The sequence below is a fragment of the Lissotriton vulgaris genome, chromosome 3_1, assembly GCF_964263255.1.
Source record: "Lissotriton vulgaris chromosome 3_1, aLisVul1.2, whole genome shotgun sequence".
Taxonomy (NCBI): domain Eukaryota; kingdom Metazoa; phylum Chordata; class Amphibia; order Caudata; family Salamandridae; genus Lissotriton; species Lissotriton vulgaris.
The window spans coordinates 901,153,850-901,172,005 of NC_141689.1; the positions used below are offsets into that span (position 1 = coordinate 901,153,850).

General features: G+C 44.7%; 1 protein-coding gene across 3 annotated transcripts in view; it reads right to left on the reverse strand.

The window, feature by feature from the left end:
- DOCK8 (dedicator of cytokinesis 8) overlaps positions 1 to 18,156 on the reverse strand; it is a 719,019-nt gene that overhangs the window by 116,013 nt on the left and 584,850 nt on the right. For all 3 annotated transcript variants that reach the window (XM_086961229.1, XM_086961230.1, XM_086961231.1), the window contains 5 exons: positions 16,409 to 16,496; positions 13,919 to 14,015; positions 12,288 to 12,422; positions 9,964 to 10,116; positions 7,364 to 7,522 (listed from right to left, as the gene is read on the reverse strand). In XM_086961229.1, the coding sequence (XP_086817355.1) occupies positions 7,364 to 7,522; positions 9,964 to 10,116; positions 12,288 to 12,422; positions 13,919 to 14,015; positions 16,409 to 16,496 (632 nt within the window). The remainder of the gene's footprint in view (positions 1 to 7,363; positions 7,523 to 9,963; positions 10,117 to 12,287; positions 12,423 to 13,918; positions 14,016 to 16,408; positions 16,497 to 18,156) is intronic.

Consider the following 18,156-nt stretch of genomic DNA (forward strand, 5'->3'; position numbering starts at 1 on the left):
TGGGGCATTCTGGCAGCAGCTCCGCGACCGTATCCCACACAGAGTGGGTGTAGCGGCCCAAGAGGCAGGCGGTGTTGCAAGACCGCAGGCCCAAACTAATGGACGAGAAGACCTTTTTGCCAAACTGGTCATACCTCTTGGATTCCCGGTCGGGCGGGGCCGACGGGAATGCGGACTGGGAGGTCGAGGCCTGGATCACCAGACTCTCAGGAGTGGGGTGGGTAGACAGGTACTTGGGGTCGTCCGGACAAGGACGGTGGCGCCTGGCCACGTTCCGATCAACAGGCGCACCTGAAGCGGGCCTGGACCACGTGCCCAACAGAACGTCAGACAAGGCTTCATTAAACGGCAGCAGTGGCTCCAGTGGGCAGGACTGCGGTTTGAAGACCTCGGTGAGGATGTTAGGCCTCACGGCCGCGACGGGGAGCTCAAGGTTTAAGGCCTTGGCAGCCCTCATCAGCACCACAGAATAGGCAGCTCCCTCCACCGATGCCACGGAAGGAGGAGAGATCAAACCAGGGTTAGGAGAGTCGTCCAAACCACTGGCATCCCCCAAGTCACCTGTCCAGTCCGGGTCATACTGGCACTCGCGAGCCAGAGGGTCCTCGGACCCCTCCCAACCTTCACCGTACTCCTCATCCTCTCCGTATTCGGAGTCAATGATGAAGACCGGCTCCTCGGGGTTCATGGGCCCCATCGGCGCCGGGACCGGCGTCGAGCGACGCCCGTCCGGCGCCGCGTCCGGCGTCGGAGAAGGTAAGGGGACGGCGCCGCCCGGAGCCGGTGCCGGAACCCCACCGCCGGCCGGAACCGGCAGTGGAGAACCGGCGCCGCGCGGGGGCGGCGTCGGGGGTAACCCCGATGGCAACGGCGCCGGGGAGGCCGGAAGACCAGCCGGCGCCGATCCCGAAGGCCCTTGCGGCGCCGGGGTCGGAGCCGTCGGCGGCGCCGGGGCCGGAGCACCCGACGGCGCCGAGGCAGGGACACCCGAACCGCCAGGGCCCCCAGACGGCAGCACTGGGCCCGAAGGCACCGTAGGCCCCGTCGGAGAAGCGAGCGCCCTCATGGCCATGAGGAACGCCTCGATCTCCTCAGGCGTCGCGCCATGCCCAGGGACCGGAGGGTATGAGGCAGGCCGCGCCGGCGACTCTCGCGTAGCCGCGGGGTTGGGGTCACCCGAGCCCCCGGCCGCATCGCGCGAGCGTCGGGGGGAGTCGGGGGTACGATGACGACGCCCCGACTTCTTGTGCTTCCTACCTGACGAGCCTGACGAGTGGTGTCGACTTCCGGAGCGCCCGGCGCGGCTCCGCGACCGCTCCCTCGAACGCTCTCTCGACCTCCGGCCGGACCGGGACCGCTCCCGGTCCCGACGTGGGGCCGACACCCGGAGCTCCAGTAGCTTGCGGGACCGCTCCCGCCTAGCCTTGTTGGTAAGGGCCCGGCAGTCGACGCAGGAGTCCACGTCGTGGTCGGGGCCCAGACACCGGAGGCAGAGGCGGTGATGGTCTGTGACCGACATCGTGCGCTCACAGTCATCGCAATTCTTAAACCCAGGCATCCTATCAGGCACAATAGAGAAAAAACAATCGAAAAACTTGGTCAAAGACCGGAGTACTGCTCTTCAGATCTGCGTCCACTGGCGCGGAAAAAAGAAGAACTGACGTCAGCGCGCGGAGGCGGCGTCTATGTACTCCAGCGACGTCATCACGGCGCACGACGCCGACGACGGACGCGGAGCCGCAGGGGACGCCTGCAGACGACGCCTACCGACGCGCAGGGGTACTGCTACGCAAAAGTTTCCGGATCCAGACTGACGCCTGGGGATATTCTAAGGTAAGGAATCTAACACTAACGTGTTTCTTTCAGATCGTAGAGTCCGAAGTGGGGTATATGGGTGGAGCCTCTCCTCTAGATAGGCGGGTCCTTTCCCCATATAGCTTTATGGGTAATGCAGCATATTTTGAATTTCACGCATTGTTGTATGGACTGCCAGTGTAGTTAGTGAAGGAGAGGGAGAGAAGCAGATCTATGGGGGGCATTTAATATCAGGCGAGCAGCAGTGTTTTTTATCATTTGGAGTCGATTTAGAGAGAACTCGGTGGCTGCAATCAGGAGGGCATTGCAGTAGTCCAACTTGCTCAGTACAAGAGTTTGAGTCAAGGTCTTTCTGGTGAAGCCGGGTAGATAGGGGAAAGCTCTCCTTAAGAGGCCAAATATGTGGAAGCATGAGCACACGGTGTGAGTAACATGCTTCTTCATAGTGAGAGTCTGTTTGAGGTACACTCCTAGGTTATTAACAGTGGTTGCTGGGGAAGGAGCCTTCCGTAGTTCCGAGGGCGACCAGTGGGAGTGACCATAGGAGTGGGGCGTCACTAAAAAGCAGAATCTCTGTTTTCCCGGCATTCAGCTGGAGATAGTTGGTTTCCATCCATCGGGATATTGCTAGCATGCCGGAAGGGAAGGTGGATTGGGGCGGTCTGAGAGGTTTTGTTAAAGAAAAAAGTAAGTTGGGGGTCGTCCGCGTAGGATAATGGGATGAACCCATGCTTCCTTAAGAGAGCAGCCAAGGGGGCTATGTAGATATTGAATATAGTAGGGCTCAGGCATGATCCTTGTGGCACCTCCTTGGCAAGTTCTTGTGCTTTGGAGCGGAAAGGGCCAAGGTTGATGGTCTGGGACCGGTTAGAAAGCAAGCTGACCATCCATTTCAGCGCTACTCCCCGATCCCTGCCTCCCTCATTCTCATGAGCAAAGTCTGGTGGTCGACCATATCAAAAGCGGCAGAGAGGTCTAATAGCACTAAAGGTGTGGGCTGGTTCTGATCTAGCACGAGCCTGATGTTGTCGGTCACAGCCACTAGAGCAGTCTCAGTACTATATTTGGGCCGGAAGGCCGATTGGGCCGGGTCCAAGTAGCCTGCCGCTTCGATAGGGTCGGAAAGGTATTTGTTGACATGTTTTTCAAGTTTTGGAGTAACACCCCTCATCAATCAGGCTAGCTTGAATCCTGTGGCAAACTGAGCAAGGGACCCACGTCTGGGCATACCCTGCCAACGTAGGGCGAACAAAGCAAACACAAGGAGATGATCGACTGAGCGCTGAAACTTTTCAGACACTCACCCCTAGACCCACAGATCTGGGTTGAATCCTTCATCATTCTTTACCTCACTTTGCCACCCCAGAGAAAGAGGCAGAGTCTGGGAGGGGAGGCAGAAAGATGTGTAATATGAGAAGGTCAGAGGTAAATTAGAGAGAGAGAGAGAGTTTAAATAAAGGAGGTGCAGATAGCGATACGAGAGTGGTGGTTATGACAGAAAGAAAAATAGTGGTATAGAAATAGAGATAGTGAAAAAGTATTAAGGTAAAGTGACCTGAGGCAGAGGGAGCAGACATAGAAAAAGGTAGAGGGGATATGGAGAGGTGAGACATCAATGAATGGTGAGGTAAACTGGAAGATTAGGTAGTTAAAGAGAGAAAGATACGTGGGTAGAAAGAGATGATGTAGTGAGAAAAATATGAGACAGAGAATTAGAGTTGAGTGGTGAGGTAAAGAGTGATGCGGTACAAAGAGGGCTGAGAGAGAAGTACAAAGAGGTGCGATACAGAAAGAAGGAGAGAGACAGAGAGGTAAGGTAAAGAGACATGACATTGAAAGAGGTGAAGAAGATAGAGTAGAGGAACAGAGAGTTAAGATGGAAAACAGCAGTGAATTGTAGGAGACAGCAATGAGGTAGAGAGATAACTGAGTGATAAGTAAATAGAGGTGACCTATATAGAGTGTAGAGAATGAGAGGTGAGGTAAGGAGAATTACAGCAGAGAGGAAGACGGAGGTACAGATGTAGAGGTAGGCGCAAAGAATGATAGAGAGAGGCGAAGTCACGAGATAGAGGTTGTGAGATGTGGGGGCAGAGAGAGGTGAGGTGGACAGAGTTGAGCTAAGGAGATCGGGAAGATACATATAAATGTAGATAGACATCAGAAGAGAGAGGGGCAACTAAAAGAACATGGAAGCAGAAGAATTGAGGTGAGGTGAAGTAAGACGAGACACTCAAAACAGAAATATTCTTTTTTTAATACAATTTAATTGTCATTGTAGGAAATCCACCTTTTCTGAGTGTCACTCCCAATTTCTCACCTTTTGCTGGACCCTATATTTCTGCTAGCTTTAGTACACTGTGCATTTGTCCTCTACTGAACAGCATCGCAGTGCTTGCATTCCCCCTTTAAAAATGGTTGAATAGGCAGACTCCTAATTGGTATATTGAACTAGCCCACAGTTCCCGTTACATAAGTTACGGGAAAAACGTAAGTGCCAACAGCCTTATCAGGAGACCACTGCAGCGTGCACAACCTATTGCTCCTGACAGCATTACCAATGCAAGTACCAACACAATTACTAACCATTGCACTCCTATAAGTGTGGCAATTCAGACTAGTCCAGGCCCCAAAGCTAAAAGAATGGCATGTATGGCAGGTATGTCATTTTTTATGTATATTGAATTAGCGGTGCAAACACGGATTCAGGTCTCTGACTGTAGCCTGAGTATAACCGTGCAAAAGATGCACTGTCAAAATAAATTGTTTTGACAGGTACAAACCTCCCTTTTAAATATTAGTAAGTCACCCTTGTGTGAGCCTTGAAGCCTACAAAGTAGGGAGCATGCTATTTAAATGCATATATGAAATTAATATTGCCATGTCCCTACAGTCACAAGGCCTTAAAAGCTATTTTCACGGTGGTAGGCCTAGTTGTACTCTGTAGAAAACCAGATTATAGTTGAACATTCTAATGCTGTATCTCAGGAATAGGGCCAGCTATGTAAATAATTAAACCACTATTTTTTATAGCTATTAAAAATCTAATCCAATGGTGAAGTTGGACTTTAATAAATATCAAGGAAAAGTAACTTCCCGAACATTAGCCTTTACCTGACTGAATTGTCACAAGGCTAATTAGTTTAAGTCTCTGACAGCTGTCAGCCTGTGTGCAGCCTTGAATGGGTGTGAAAAGGTGCAACATGCCTCCCAGGAGCAAACAATAGGCTGAACTTGATGGGCAGAGATGACTCCTCTGTATTCCACAGAAAATACAGAGTGGGGCTATGGGCATCCCTTTTGCCTCTACAGTGTCAGATCCTGCTTGACAGGTCTGTTGAGCTACATTTAACATCATTTAAGGCACACTTTAAAGGGAGAGAACAGGGCATCAAGACAATTCATGTGTATCCACGGTCTGGTTACTGGAGGAACCTGCTTTTGTCCTACCTGAATTCTATCCCTGGGTTTGTTGTAGGTACAGCACCTGCCTTAAACTGGATTGTAGTGTTTGTGTGGGAGGACACTAATATTACCACAGTACACTCACCACAGACCCCCAACCTTCAGAGCTCAAGTTTAGTGTGGCCAAAGACCTTTTCTTGAAAATACTGACACATCACATTGTGGGCCTATTTGCATCAGGGAAATACAGGAACTGCTAAAAAAAGATGGTTGGGTTACCCCTTGAAACTTTTACCGATTGGTTACGATGTACCTAGGAGTACTTGGCATTAATGTGGCACCACTAGGTACCCATTTCTGAACACTTTCTGTACATGTGGACGATCAGAAGAGGACTGGGCCTACTGTCTTTGACCTGAGAGGAGCCTTGAAAGGCTGGACCTGCTCCCTCTTGTACCCTGGACAAAGAAGTGTACTCCACGGGTCATAAGCTGATCTCCTGTTCAAGCTATAGGGATACAACAAGCTGCAATATGCTGTTGTATGCAAATTATTACAACTCTAATGCACATGCTGGTGTTTTGGTTTGCACTGTGTTCTGCATTCCATGAGAATGTTGATCATGGGATGCAGGAGGCAAAGCAGTTGATCTGGAGTTGTCTTGTGTGTAGGACACTTTTATGTGCTGCTATAAATGAAACCTTTTTAATTGTTACATGGAGGGATTTTGCTTTACAAAAGATGCCTTTCCTGTAACTGCCCAGCTGATCAGTGGCAACTGGACCCTGCTGTTGGTCTCTGCTTGTCACCTTGTCAGTCTCTAAGTGCTTCCACTGAGGTCCCAGGGTAGGTATACAAGGGTACTCCTGTGGTGGATTAGGACTTAAAATACTATCCATCGTGGTAAGCCTCATATTGCGCCTCAGTCCTGGTCTATCGTGACCATTGATTATCATTGGCCTTTTTTTTGCCGCTATTTCACTTGAACTTTAAAACTATTCATAGTTCCAGTTTCTCTTATTGGATTTTTGTCATTTTGGTGTTATTTCTTTTTAAATGCAACTTTTTTCGGTTTGAGATTGTTATTGTTTTTCATTTTAACTTTGTTACTGTTTAGGTAATTAATTTACATTTTCTTTAAATTAAGCCTGTCTGCTCTGCTACCACGGAGTCTAGTTCAGGTTCATTTAGTGACTTTGAGGGTTCACCCTGAAAAAGTATGTGATTATTCCTTGACGCGTGTAGTCATCCACCTCAAAAAATCGATTTCTTACAGTCATCTACTGCATGAACGCACTAGGATTAATGTTGGGTAGTCCAGGCATAATAGGCAGTCAAACCAAATTATTCAGTTCTGCCTCAAGGTAAATCCGTCTTTAGCTTACTCACCGTAGTTGGCAAAGATATATGTTCAAATTATTTATTAAAATTCATTGGAAAAGTTTAAGTTTGTGAAGTAGTATCAGTCTGTGTTTCATGAGTTTACAATTTTCTTGATAGTAGAACATCATCAGCTCTAGTGCTAGCATGGTTCTCAAAGGTTCGGGAAATAGATATGGTCACAAAAAAATAAACTTTATTTAAAGGAAAGCTGTGTATTCACCACAGCAAATTAAGGAGTAAAACACACACCAATAATTTGCTGTTTTGAATTCCCCACATGGAGACTTGTGGCAGTTATCCATTACGGAAAGCTGTGTATTCACCACAGCAAATTAAGGAGTAAAACACACACCAATAATTTGCTGTTTTGAATTCCCCACATGGAGACTTGTGGCAGTTATCCATTACGCGGTATTTTAGGAAAACTGCAAGCATCCTACTGGGGCTGGTGATGTATCGGCTCTGATGTTGCCCCCCGGGACCCAGGAAGGGTAGGAGAGCTTTAGAGTGGGGAAGTTGGACAGAATGAAGTTGGGGGGTCACTGAGAGTCGGTTCTTGCCAAGTTGAATGCCTTTCATGCACTGTAGTGAAATGATCCATGGAACAGTGAACATGAAGCATGGGCAATTACGTGCAGTAGATTCACTGTGAACTATGCTACGTGTCCTTGTTGTTTTATGAATCAGATTCACTATCCGTATCAACTGACGGATGACCCACCCTTGAATTATTCTGACTCCTTGTGTGTTCTCAACGCACCTGAACAGGGAAGAGCGTTGGCTGCATGTCTATGTCTTCTTCTGCGTAGGCCAGGATTGTCCTCAAAGACCTCCGCAGGTACTCCTCGTTGAAGTCTTGTGACTTTCCCACAAGCGACGCCAGAGACATTGTCACTTGCATTTTTACTCTTGCAAAGTTCTGTAAATGAAGAGCACATAGGAGGAAATTAGTCACTATGAATTATGTGTCTGCACAGTAAAGAAAATGTGGCACATAATAAAGAGTTTTTTTGTAAAAGAAAAATCACCTGTGGGAATCAACTGTTCTTTTTGAATCCGTATCTACTCAGAATCATCAGGATCTAGAAGGCTGCCCCGTTCTATGTAATTATGCCCTCAATTATGCTTTTGAACAGATTAACGTATTAACAATTCAATATCATACTTAAAGGATAACGCTATTTATGTGGTCACTTTAGAGTGCAAATTTACAGCTTGTTAAAAACTGTTACATTCACTTGGCTTACCAAACTATCATACATGTTTTCATGAAAAAACTACTTCATCAGAACAAGAACAGGTGTGAAATGAGGAACTCTCTGGAAAAAGCACATCTCTTCCTGATGTATCTCTAAAAGTAATATTTGGACTGAAATAGATTCATGAGACAATGATTGTTGACCAAATTCAGAATAAGCTTAACATAAATCAAAAGACTGCTACCATTGCGTAACTTGGTTCTAGCCATTCTTGGGGCCGTATTATACAAAGTTCCCAGGGGCACAAAGGGCATGTGCACTTCTTGTTTGATCCTAAAAGGCGCTTTGGTATTACTGAAGGGCCCAAAAAAGCTTGAGCCGCCCCATCTGTCATATGGAATGTGTTGCGCAGGATGTGAACCAATGAAATCACAAATAAGGAGACATTTTACCATTGTGCCTATACTGTATCGCAGACGTTGACTCAATGCCAAAGAAACTGTCAGGAGGCACACTTGTTGTGCGTCACATGGAATGCAGTGCATAGTCAGTATGCACAGAGGTGGCCACTTTGGAGGAGTCACTGGGATTCTAGGGTCCCAGGCACCCCCTGTAGGTGAGTACAATACAATACTGCACCCAGCTGCAGCGGATGGGTGGGGTTCCTGCCCTATCTTCAAACTGAGGCCTGTCAGCCTACTGGGAAAGACAACTCTGCATTTTGAAACTTTTGCACTGTCGTTGACACTTTTGTGTACTCAGGTGAACTGTCCCGGTCTATAGCAGGCTCACTGAATTAAGGGTGCGCCATAGCGCAAACCGAGGGAATGCATCTGAGGTTTAGTTTGAGCTCCGGTGTTTCAAAATTATTTTATTTGGCATGTGTGAAAAGTATTCTAAAATTCATATACTTAAAACAGAAAGCCCATTGTTTCGAGACTGAGTTTTACTAGTACCACAAAAATCATATTTTACCACTGATTGAAATTTTATTTTTGAGATGACCAATGTATTAAAAAAATATATTGTTTCAATACATTTTCTGTCAGCCCAGTTTAGAATTCCAATCCTGAGGATATATATTTGGATTCTAGTCACTTAAAATAAAAAGAAAAGGTCCTTTGCCTAACCCAATATATTTCTGTCAGCGCAGACATTCTCTCTAACCCTGGGCGTAGTTCGCGGAGTAGCACTACGCGTAGCTACGCAAAGTGCACATCGCACTACGCGAGCTACGCGTAGCTACGCAAACTGCGTAGTACACTGTGCAAAATGCTGTTTGCACTGATTGCACAGTGCCAAATGCTTGTCCGCACTGAGCAATTTGTGCAAACTGCATCTTGCATAGTGCAAGCCGTCGTTTTCTGCCGCTCGAGTAGATTTCTACTCGAGCGGCAGCCTTCTCAACGCGGACTGGTAGTTTCTCATCGCGAGTGATCGCGAGCATACGTGGCCACTCGCAATGAGAAACCTGACCTCCCGACGTTGAGAATCTCGCCGGGAGGTTTATTTTCTACTCTTACGATTGGCAACTTGATGTTGCTGATCATGAACGACGAAAAAGTCTCGCCGGGATGTCAATTTGCTCGCTCTCGGTCGCCAACTTGACGTTGAGGATTGCGAGCAAGCAAAAAATTACCACTACGGTATGCGTGTTTGCACTGTGCTAAGTGCAATTTGCGTAGTGCGAAGTAGCGCAAACTTCGCAAACTACGCGAGCATAGCGTAGTGCTTCGCCCAGGGTTAATTCTCTCTGCAAATGTACATGGAAGGAGTTATCTCCTAAATTAAACACTTTTCATCAATCTATGCCAGCTACAAGCTAAATTTTATCTTCTGCATCTCTGTATTTATGCCCTTCAGCTGCAGTCACCCCCCCCTTTTAGAACAGTGCCATCATATAGCTCCCAGAATCACACATTGCACCACAAGATGGTCACCCATGGGGTACAACCTCACCAGTACTACTGGGCATTCTTTAGCTGCTGCACTGCACTACTCAAAATAGGTCTGCCGGAAATGGAAGAGTATAAAGAGAATACTAAGTGGATGCAGCTTTGCTCCTGTCCCTCATTCGCAGTATGCCTTGTTTCATAGCTATATATAATCTACAGGGCAGACCCAATGTTGGCCCGGGGCTCTGGTCCATGTGACAGCTTACACTGATGCTGCTGAAGCTGTATCTCATGATCAGGTAGAGGGTGGCGCAGGCCTGGCTGCGGGTGGTCTCCATGCTGCTGCTGCAGTGATGTAAGACCCTCTGGCACAGGTCGGAGCACTGTTCCACTTCTTCTTCAAACAGCAGGTCGCCAAACTGGGGGAACAAAAAGAATGCGTGTGCCTCCACTTCCCAGTCACATTCAATAAATCCACAATGTACAACCACACACTAGAAGCCTACAAGACCGTGATCAGTGGGTTGGGCATCACAAGTTACAAAAACACAGAACGAACATTTGTATCCTTTCTTCGAACATCAAGGTTTATATATAAGGCGGCCTTTGGGTGTTCCTTTTCCCAACACAAAATCATGTTGAATCTTGGGACACGGAGGGGTCGTGTGCCAAATCAAACATTCAAATCCACTTGATTGGTCAGACAAGTTGTACCAGTGGCCAATGTTAATACAGGACATTGTGTAAGCAGTGGACCACAGAACAGATGAGTTTTTGACACAATGAAAGGCACAAGACAAAGAAATATGTAAATGAAAATAATGCTTCCAATCACTTTTTGTGTAAATGCTAGAGATAGAGATAGGGATAGGGATTGAAATAGAGAAGGAGCTAGAGACCGAGATAGAGACAGAACCAGAGCTAGAGATAGAGCTACAAACAGAACTAGAGATAGAACCAGAGATATAGACATAACTGGAGATAGAGCTAGAGACAGAGCTACTGAGAGAATTAGAGACAGATAGAACTAGACAGAGATAGACATAGCGATAGAGATAGAGACAGAACTAGAGATGAAATAGAGCTAGAGACAGAGCTACAGACAGAACTAGAGACAGGGATAGAACTAGAGACAGAGCTAGATGTATCAATAGAGATAGAGACAGAACTAATGATAGAGCTATATACAGAGCTACAGGCAGAACTAGAGACAGAGATAGAGATAGCGATAGAGACAGACAGAACTAGAGATAGAGCTAGAGACAGAGCTACAGACAGAACTAGAGACAGAGATAGAACTATAGACAGAGCTAGAGATAGAGATAGACTCAGAGCTTGAGTAGAGACAAAACTAGACATACAGACAGAACTAAAAATAGAACTATAGACAGCTACAGACAGAGCTGCAGACAGAACTAGAGCTAGAAAGAGCGATAGAGATAGACACAGAGCTCGAGATAGAGATACAACTAGAGAGAGGCACATAGCTAGAAGTAGAGATAGAGACAGAGAGAGAACTAGAGATAGACAGAAGAAGAGATAGAGATAGACAGAGCTATAGATAGAGATAATCACAGAGCTAGAGATAGAACTAGAGATAGAGCCAGAGCCAGAGCTAGAGCTAATGCTGGAGCTAGATATAGAGATAGAGTAAGCAATTGCAGTTATTTCACTTGTACGTCTGTTATAAATTGAGCAAATGCACATTTTCCTGGGAAGTCATATTGTTTCTCATAGAACCTGCAAAGATGGGTTTCTCTGAAATCTCTGTATGTTAGACAGTACACTAGAAGGTACATCTTGGTATTTATTTCTCTACTGCCATCACAGAAGCATGCTCAGGTTCGCCTCTTTTTGTTTCCAGGTCAGTTTCTATTGCTATGTTTCCATCTTCAGTTTGCGGGCACATATGGTGGCCCTCTCTATGTTGTGGGTTCCTGCCAGTGGTGGGGTAAGCTGCAATGCTGACATTCCTGGTCTGTGGTAACAGTACAGCGTGCCTACTCTCCATATCCAGTTTCCAGAGGGAGATGCATTAGCCTTTGGTTGTGGTGTCTTCAATTTGGCATGAGCGTGGTGATGATTTATAATCTGACTGATTGTGAATGGTTTCTGTTCACTAATTGCCTCCTGGTTTATTATGTGGTAGTGTAATAAAGCAATAATCCTTGCATGGCTAAATATAGTTTTTTTTTTCATATATCACTTTAAATGTAATATTTGTCTGGCTAACATTTTTTTTCAGGGGTGTCTGGTGAGCTGTGATACGGGGGAGGGTGTGTTACTACCACACCCAAATTCTACTGAGTGAAGGGGCAAACCAAGTGGCCTCATTGAGAGGGGCTTATGGGGAATTCTTCCCCAGATAAAATTGTATTGTTTGGTAAGAAGTTAATTTAGGCTAAGGTGTACATAGCCAGGTTGCTCACAGCCTTCAGTTTTGTGTAAAAGAACACCCCCACCTCAAAATGAGCTATATTTAAAAAGACTGTAGGGAAAATTCAGCATTTAACCAGGGACAAATGTGGCTGAAGTATTCACTACATATAAAATCACCTAGGAGAAAATAATTCCACCTCCGTGGATTTACCTTCGCAATGAGAGCCCGCAGTGTGGCAAAGCAGTGACAGAGGTAGGTGGTGCTTTGATTGCTGCTCAGAGAGTGCACCAAGACTTTCAGGACTCCGCCCAGAAGGTTGTCTTTACAGTCGACAGCTGAGTTACCCTGTGGACAAAGAAACCTAGTATCAGTACATGACATGTCTTTGAGATTCCTGGCACATGCTCATTTTTTACTCCAGGTTTCTTCAGGCAACCTATCAAAGGACAAGTTATTAACCTAAGATATCTTTACATGGCTAACCAGACCCACTGCTTTGGTCCTTCATAAGTTCCCTATCCACCTCCAGACACTGTGCCAACTTTCCAACTAGCTTACATGATCACTGCATAACGAATTCACTACACCAATAACCTACTTATACAAATATCAATAATCCAATTGCATTCATCCATTTATCCTTTCCATCACACCATATCCAGGACACCCATCACACCTTAAAGCACACTCAACATCTCATGAGGCTTTACTCTGTTGTGCTTCAGGGGCCAGTATATGTCCCACCACTACCTTGCACACCCACTGCACACAGACAATAACCACACCCATACCCTTCTGCCAAGCACACCACCATCAACTACTACACACATCTACCTTACCTCCCCAACAGTCACTCAACCTCCAGAACATACTCCACCCCTATTCACCTAAACAAACAGACCTCCATTACAGGCCCCTCATGAACCTTACTAAGGTGCCACTAGACACTTCACATGCTCCCCAACATGACTACTACACAAATACAATAAACACTTTCTATAGCCTACTGCTACCACCATCACCACTCTATAAGGGTCAAAAGCAAAGATACAGTCAATGGCTGATTGAAAAGGCACCCGAGTTCTCAGAGCGGACTAGAGTGTTTCTTTAAGGTGCTGCAGCTGTTCATGGAGGCTCTGACTTTTGTAAAAGGTAGTAATACAGCCTTCGTTGTCTGTAGTAATTTCATTTTCCTTCGTCATCGTCCATCAAAATCCCCCTATCCGGGCCCACTGCCCCACCGCTCTTACCTGCACAGGCCATGGCTGTTCTGACCTCCCTTATGACATCAAAACTATTCCCTCATACAGCACTCTATAAACACACACTTTGCCAACCAGCCCAAAGCACAGCAGAGTAGCCTCTTACTCAAGTCGATGAGCATGCTCAAAATATGACTTTTTCTTCCAGACACTTCTTCACTCCAACCTATGCAGCTGCAAATTCGCCTCAGTCAGAAGGAGCACCTCCTGTGAATCTAACACAAGACTCAATGAAACTACCAACCAGGCCTAACAAATAAACAGAGAACCTCTTACTCATCTGCTAGGAAGCAGTTCAGGACCTTGTCATGGATATGAAGTGCTATCTAAATGCTACAATACAATAAATGCAATACAAGACCACACAATGCAATACAATATAATTTAATATGCATAAATGTGACCTCAAGGCCATAGATGTGCGGGCGGGCAAGTTAATAATTGATGTGGTCCAAAATTAAACTTTGACTACAGAATGCAAATGTGTAATTTCTTTTGGATTGGGTAATGGCAAATATTGCAAGTGTTGCTAGTACATGGCTAAGCTTATTTCAAGCCTGACGAAGGTATACTTCTCACCTGTATAATAATTTCAAGCATATCCAGAATAATTAAATTAGCTTCTGTTGCTAAGTTCCCACTCATTAAAACTTCTTGGTCAACTTCAGCTTTTGTTCTATAAGAAAAGAACAGACAGAAAGGACACCACATTCAAACACAGTGTAAAGGAAAAACAAATGATGGCATGTTAAGGCGATAATGGTGGAATAAAATACATATCTGACATGACAAGTATGTATGGTTCTTTTATGGCCACAGCAGTTATCAGTAGCTTATAAATACAATAATTAAATTTCCTCATCAAGATACAGAGAATCTCTCGCATGCAGACATTTTCTAGTCGACAGTAGCAGGCTATACCTGTCATAAAAAGCCTGTCTCAGTTACAACAGGGGTGCGAAACATTGATGGCCGGTAAAGCACACTACTGAAGGTTATAAAGCATTTAGAAAATTTTGCCCTGTAAGGGCTGAATGTTCTAATTGAACACAATGGACTCCGCAGAGATGGAGGGGGGTTAGTACCCTCATGGCTCGGCAGCTTCTCAAGCTTTAGTTCAAAATGTTTAACAATTACTGATATTTGGTATAGGTACTATGCCCTTAGCAACATGAAAAACGCATACTGCCTATATCATCCCTAACAATAAAAGGAAACCCTTCAGGTTCATCCTAATTTCTTTTGATATCCGGATCCCTTATTTATCCAGGTAACATACTTCATCAAGAACGTCCTCGCAACATAAGTTTGAGTCCGCAATGGTAGCTTCCTCTTACCACAGTGGATTGAGGGTTGAAGACAGAGGGCATATTACCAGTGCTGTACATGAGTCCGTTGCCCTGTACTTTTTGTGCTTCCACTAAAATAAGTACCCCACATTTCGTATTGTGCAGCACCAGACACTTAGAAAAGGTCAACTGGTCACCTTTCAGTTCTAGGTTGTTGTATTCAGGTATTGGATTGGTATTAATGAAGAAGAAAGCTTACCCAGACAGGATGCATGTCCACAATTAATAGGCTTGGGCTGGGTGTTCTCTGCAACACTGTTCGTATGAATTCATGTTAGACCACAGACAGTGCTCTCAAACTAGCAGATATTTCATAAGGGGCCTGTGAGTTTAAAACTCCTCAATGGTTTACTTCTCTTTTTGAGATTTGATGTGCTGATTCACTGAGTGCCTCCTAGTCAGGCATTTACATCATAAACATATGATACTAAATAATATTATACACGGTTGTTCAATAATGGAAAGCAGTTCAGGTAGAGGCCCATAGTATGGACACTCTGGAAAGACTAAACTGAAGACCAGTAAAAGTATTTCGTCGAGGTACGGAATGTAAGTGGCACATCCTACATTACATGAAAGATGTACATATAAACTCGTATCTTTTACACAAGCTATTTAACTCTGGTGTTCAAAGGGGCAAAGTGATAAAATATGAATCCTGTGCTTCAATGAAAACAAAATCATCTTTTTTTGGGCGACTAACATTTTTAAAAGGATCTGTTGAATGTGTATACCTGTCTTTTTTTGTTTATATTTTACATAGCAATAAGGTTCCCAGGTTTGTAAATGTGTGATAAAAAGACAAAATAATGTGGTTACAGTGCTGCAGACAGTGCTGCATACTACTGCATCATTTTTCCAACCATGCCATATGAAGTGTTTCTATACTTCCTCATGATTCAAGTGATCCTGCCCACATGGTCACTGAGTCCCTGCAGAGGTTCTAAGGGATAGACTAATCAAAGCATTAGATGCCCTGTTCTATCCACTGAATATTTAAATAATATATACAAGATGAAAGGCCGTCATGATATAAATTAATAAGAATCAAAAAGGTAATGTTTTAGTCACCTGCTTTTTGGAGTAAGAGCCAAAACCGTCTTGATAAAGGAGAGTACCTTCCACTTAAGGAATGACAAGATGAATTGTGTTTCCACTTAAATGGTTAATGTGGGGTTTGACCATATCTAACCAATGCGAGTAAATGAGGTCCATGCCATGGGGGAGAGGGCTACAATAGTACTTGAACTGATGGATGGTACTGTGGCGTTAATACTGAGATTCTCTAATATTGAAGATTTCTTGCCTGGTTGAGAAGATTTCTTATCCCAAGAACTTGAGTGGCGTACCCTCATTTCGGTGACATTCAATCCCCCTCGTGCTTACCCTGCAGCCCCGTTACCTGTCACCACTGTGGCTAGTAATCAACTGCATGTGGTGCTGAGTGCGCCAAGAGGGCAAAAGGGGCGAGACAAGAGGTATTCTGTTTGGTGGACACAGTGGCAGGTTTGCAAAAAGTACATTTAACTTCAGCCTAAAAGTCGTTTCAGTGTATGCTCTGCAAAGAATAGTAAGCACAAATGACTATAGTTGAAGACTACGTATGCCAAGTCTGATAGCAAGTGTCATATTTGAGGGAACATCCTTTTAAGTTATGAGGAACATAGAGCAAAAGAAGAATAGAATATGTCTGCATGTTTGCCTTCCTCAAACAACTCACTTATCCAGCCTCTCGTTAGCCTGGCGCCACTGAGTCTGTTCTTTTTTCCACCTCAGGTTCTCATTGAGTCCAGCAAATCTATCATTACCTGAAAAGACAAGAACAATGAATCAGATCTGCTGACTAACAGTGATAATCAGACTCATGAAAAGACTGTTTCTACACCGATGGCACCCTTCTCTACTCTTGTTTTACAAGAAAACCAAAGTGAGAAGAGAAAATATTCTGAGACTCCAAGGTTGACAGGAGCAAATTACATGCATTCAGTATTGAGCCTGCAATTACCTAATCAAGAGCAAATAATTGTGGAAAAGACATCAGAAAGATTGTTCTGCCACTACAGAGATGCTACTGTGGAGGAGTGTGGCTCAATGGTTAGAGCGGCAGACCCTGATGCAGAGTTCTGGCGTGGGACCAGGGTTCAATTCCTGCCTTAGCGGGTCTTGGGCTCAATTTCCTCGGACCTGACAATTCTCCCCTCGGTGCCTATTCTAATCCTGGGCCCCACGCTGCAACTCTGGGCAATAGCTTGCTTGACCTCCATACCGGCCCCAACAGTGCTAGGATGCCTGGCTTCACCCTGGGGGTGCCCAGGAGTGGACACTTCACAGGGAAAGCCAGGAAGGGTTCCACAGCGGTATGAGTAATAGCGCCAGGAAACCGCTTGGTGGCAGTGCGCTCTACAAATACCTTGACATTTACATTTACTGCTCAGATATACAGTGGTAGCTGGTCAGTTAGACACGCTAACACTGTACCGACATCTGGCACACCAAGTGAATGTCTCTTCGACTACCAGCAAAAGGAACCAAATGCTGTCCTTAAATAATTGTGTCTTTTAACCCAGGCATACATTCACTGGCACATCGCCTCCACTTTGCATCCAGCACTGTGCTGCTGGCTCACAAAGTGTTTAATTTCATCACACCTCTTTCTGCATTTGATTTGTGAGGGACAATAATAAATGAAATAAAAACCAGATTAGGCTATGGTGTTTTTGAGCAGATGGATAATTAATTTACATTACGGAGAATAAATGCTCTTTTGCACTACTATTTTTAGCATGTTTTTCAAACAATTTGAGTAGCTATCATTGTTAGGTTTTCAGACTCAGTTTCCATCTATCTATCTTACACTGAAGAGCAAATTATTCCTGACATTATTTCACCAAAATGCCTACTAATGGCAACACATTTCGACCATACAGGTCATGAGTGTAGCTGTTTAAATTTTTTACTAACGTTCTAGTAATACCTTCGTTTACGTGTCAATAAAAACAAATGTATTTACAAGTTCAAGACGAATTCTAGCATTGTGAATTTTTAGCAACATTGTCAGATTTTGTTGTAATTGTGTTATGACGGTCCTATATTTTCATGCTATCTTCGATCCTGGTCATAGTGGGCAACTGTATTTTGTTCATAATACCCTCTGATAGGTTGTTTTTTTAATGTTTCAGAAAAGTTTTTATTCTTTTAAGGCATTTACTTTGTTAAACATTTATGTATACTATTCTCTTTTGTACTGCCCTGTAAGAAATTTCAAGACACTAACATTGTCTCTTTGAAAATGTAAAGGGACTCAAGATTATTTATTTCAGATGAACATGAAACTCCACATCTGCGGTCAGTCCATTAGGAAACTTGTCCTCATTTTCATGTAGACTGTGTCTACTCTTTCATTTTTGGCACAATATTATTCCAAAATATTTGCAAACTTTCCAATCTTTTGGCCTTTTTTATGTAATC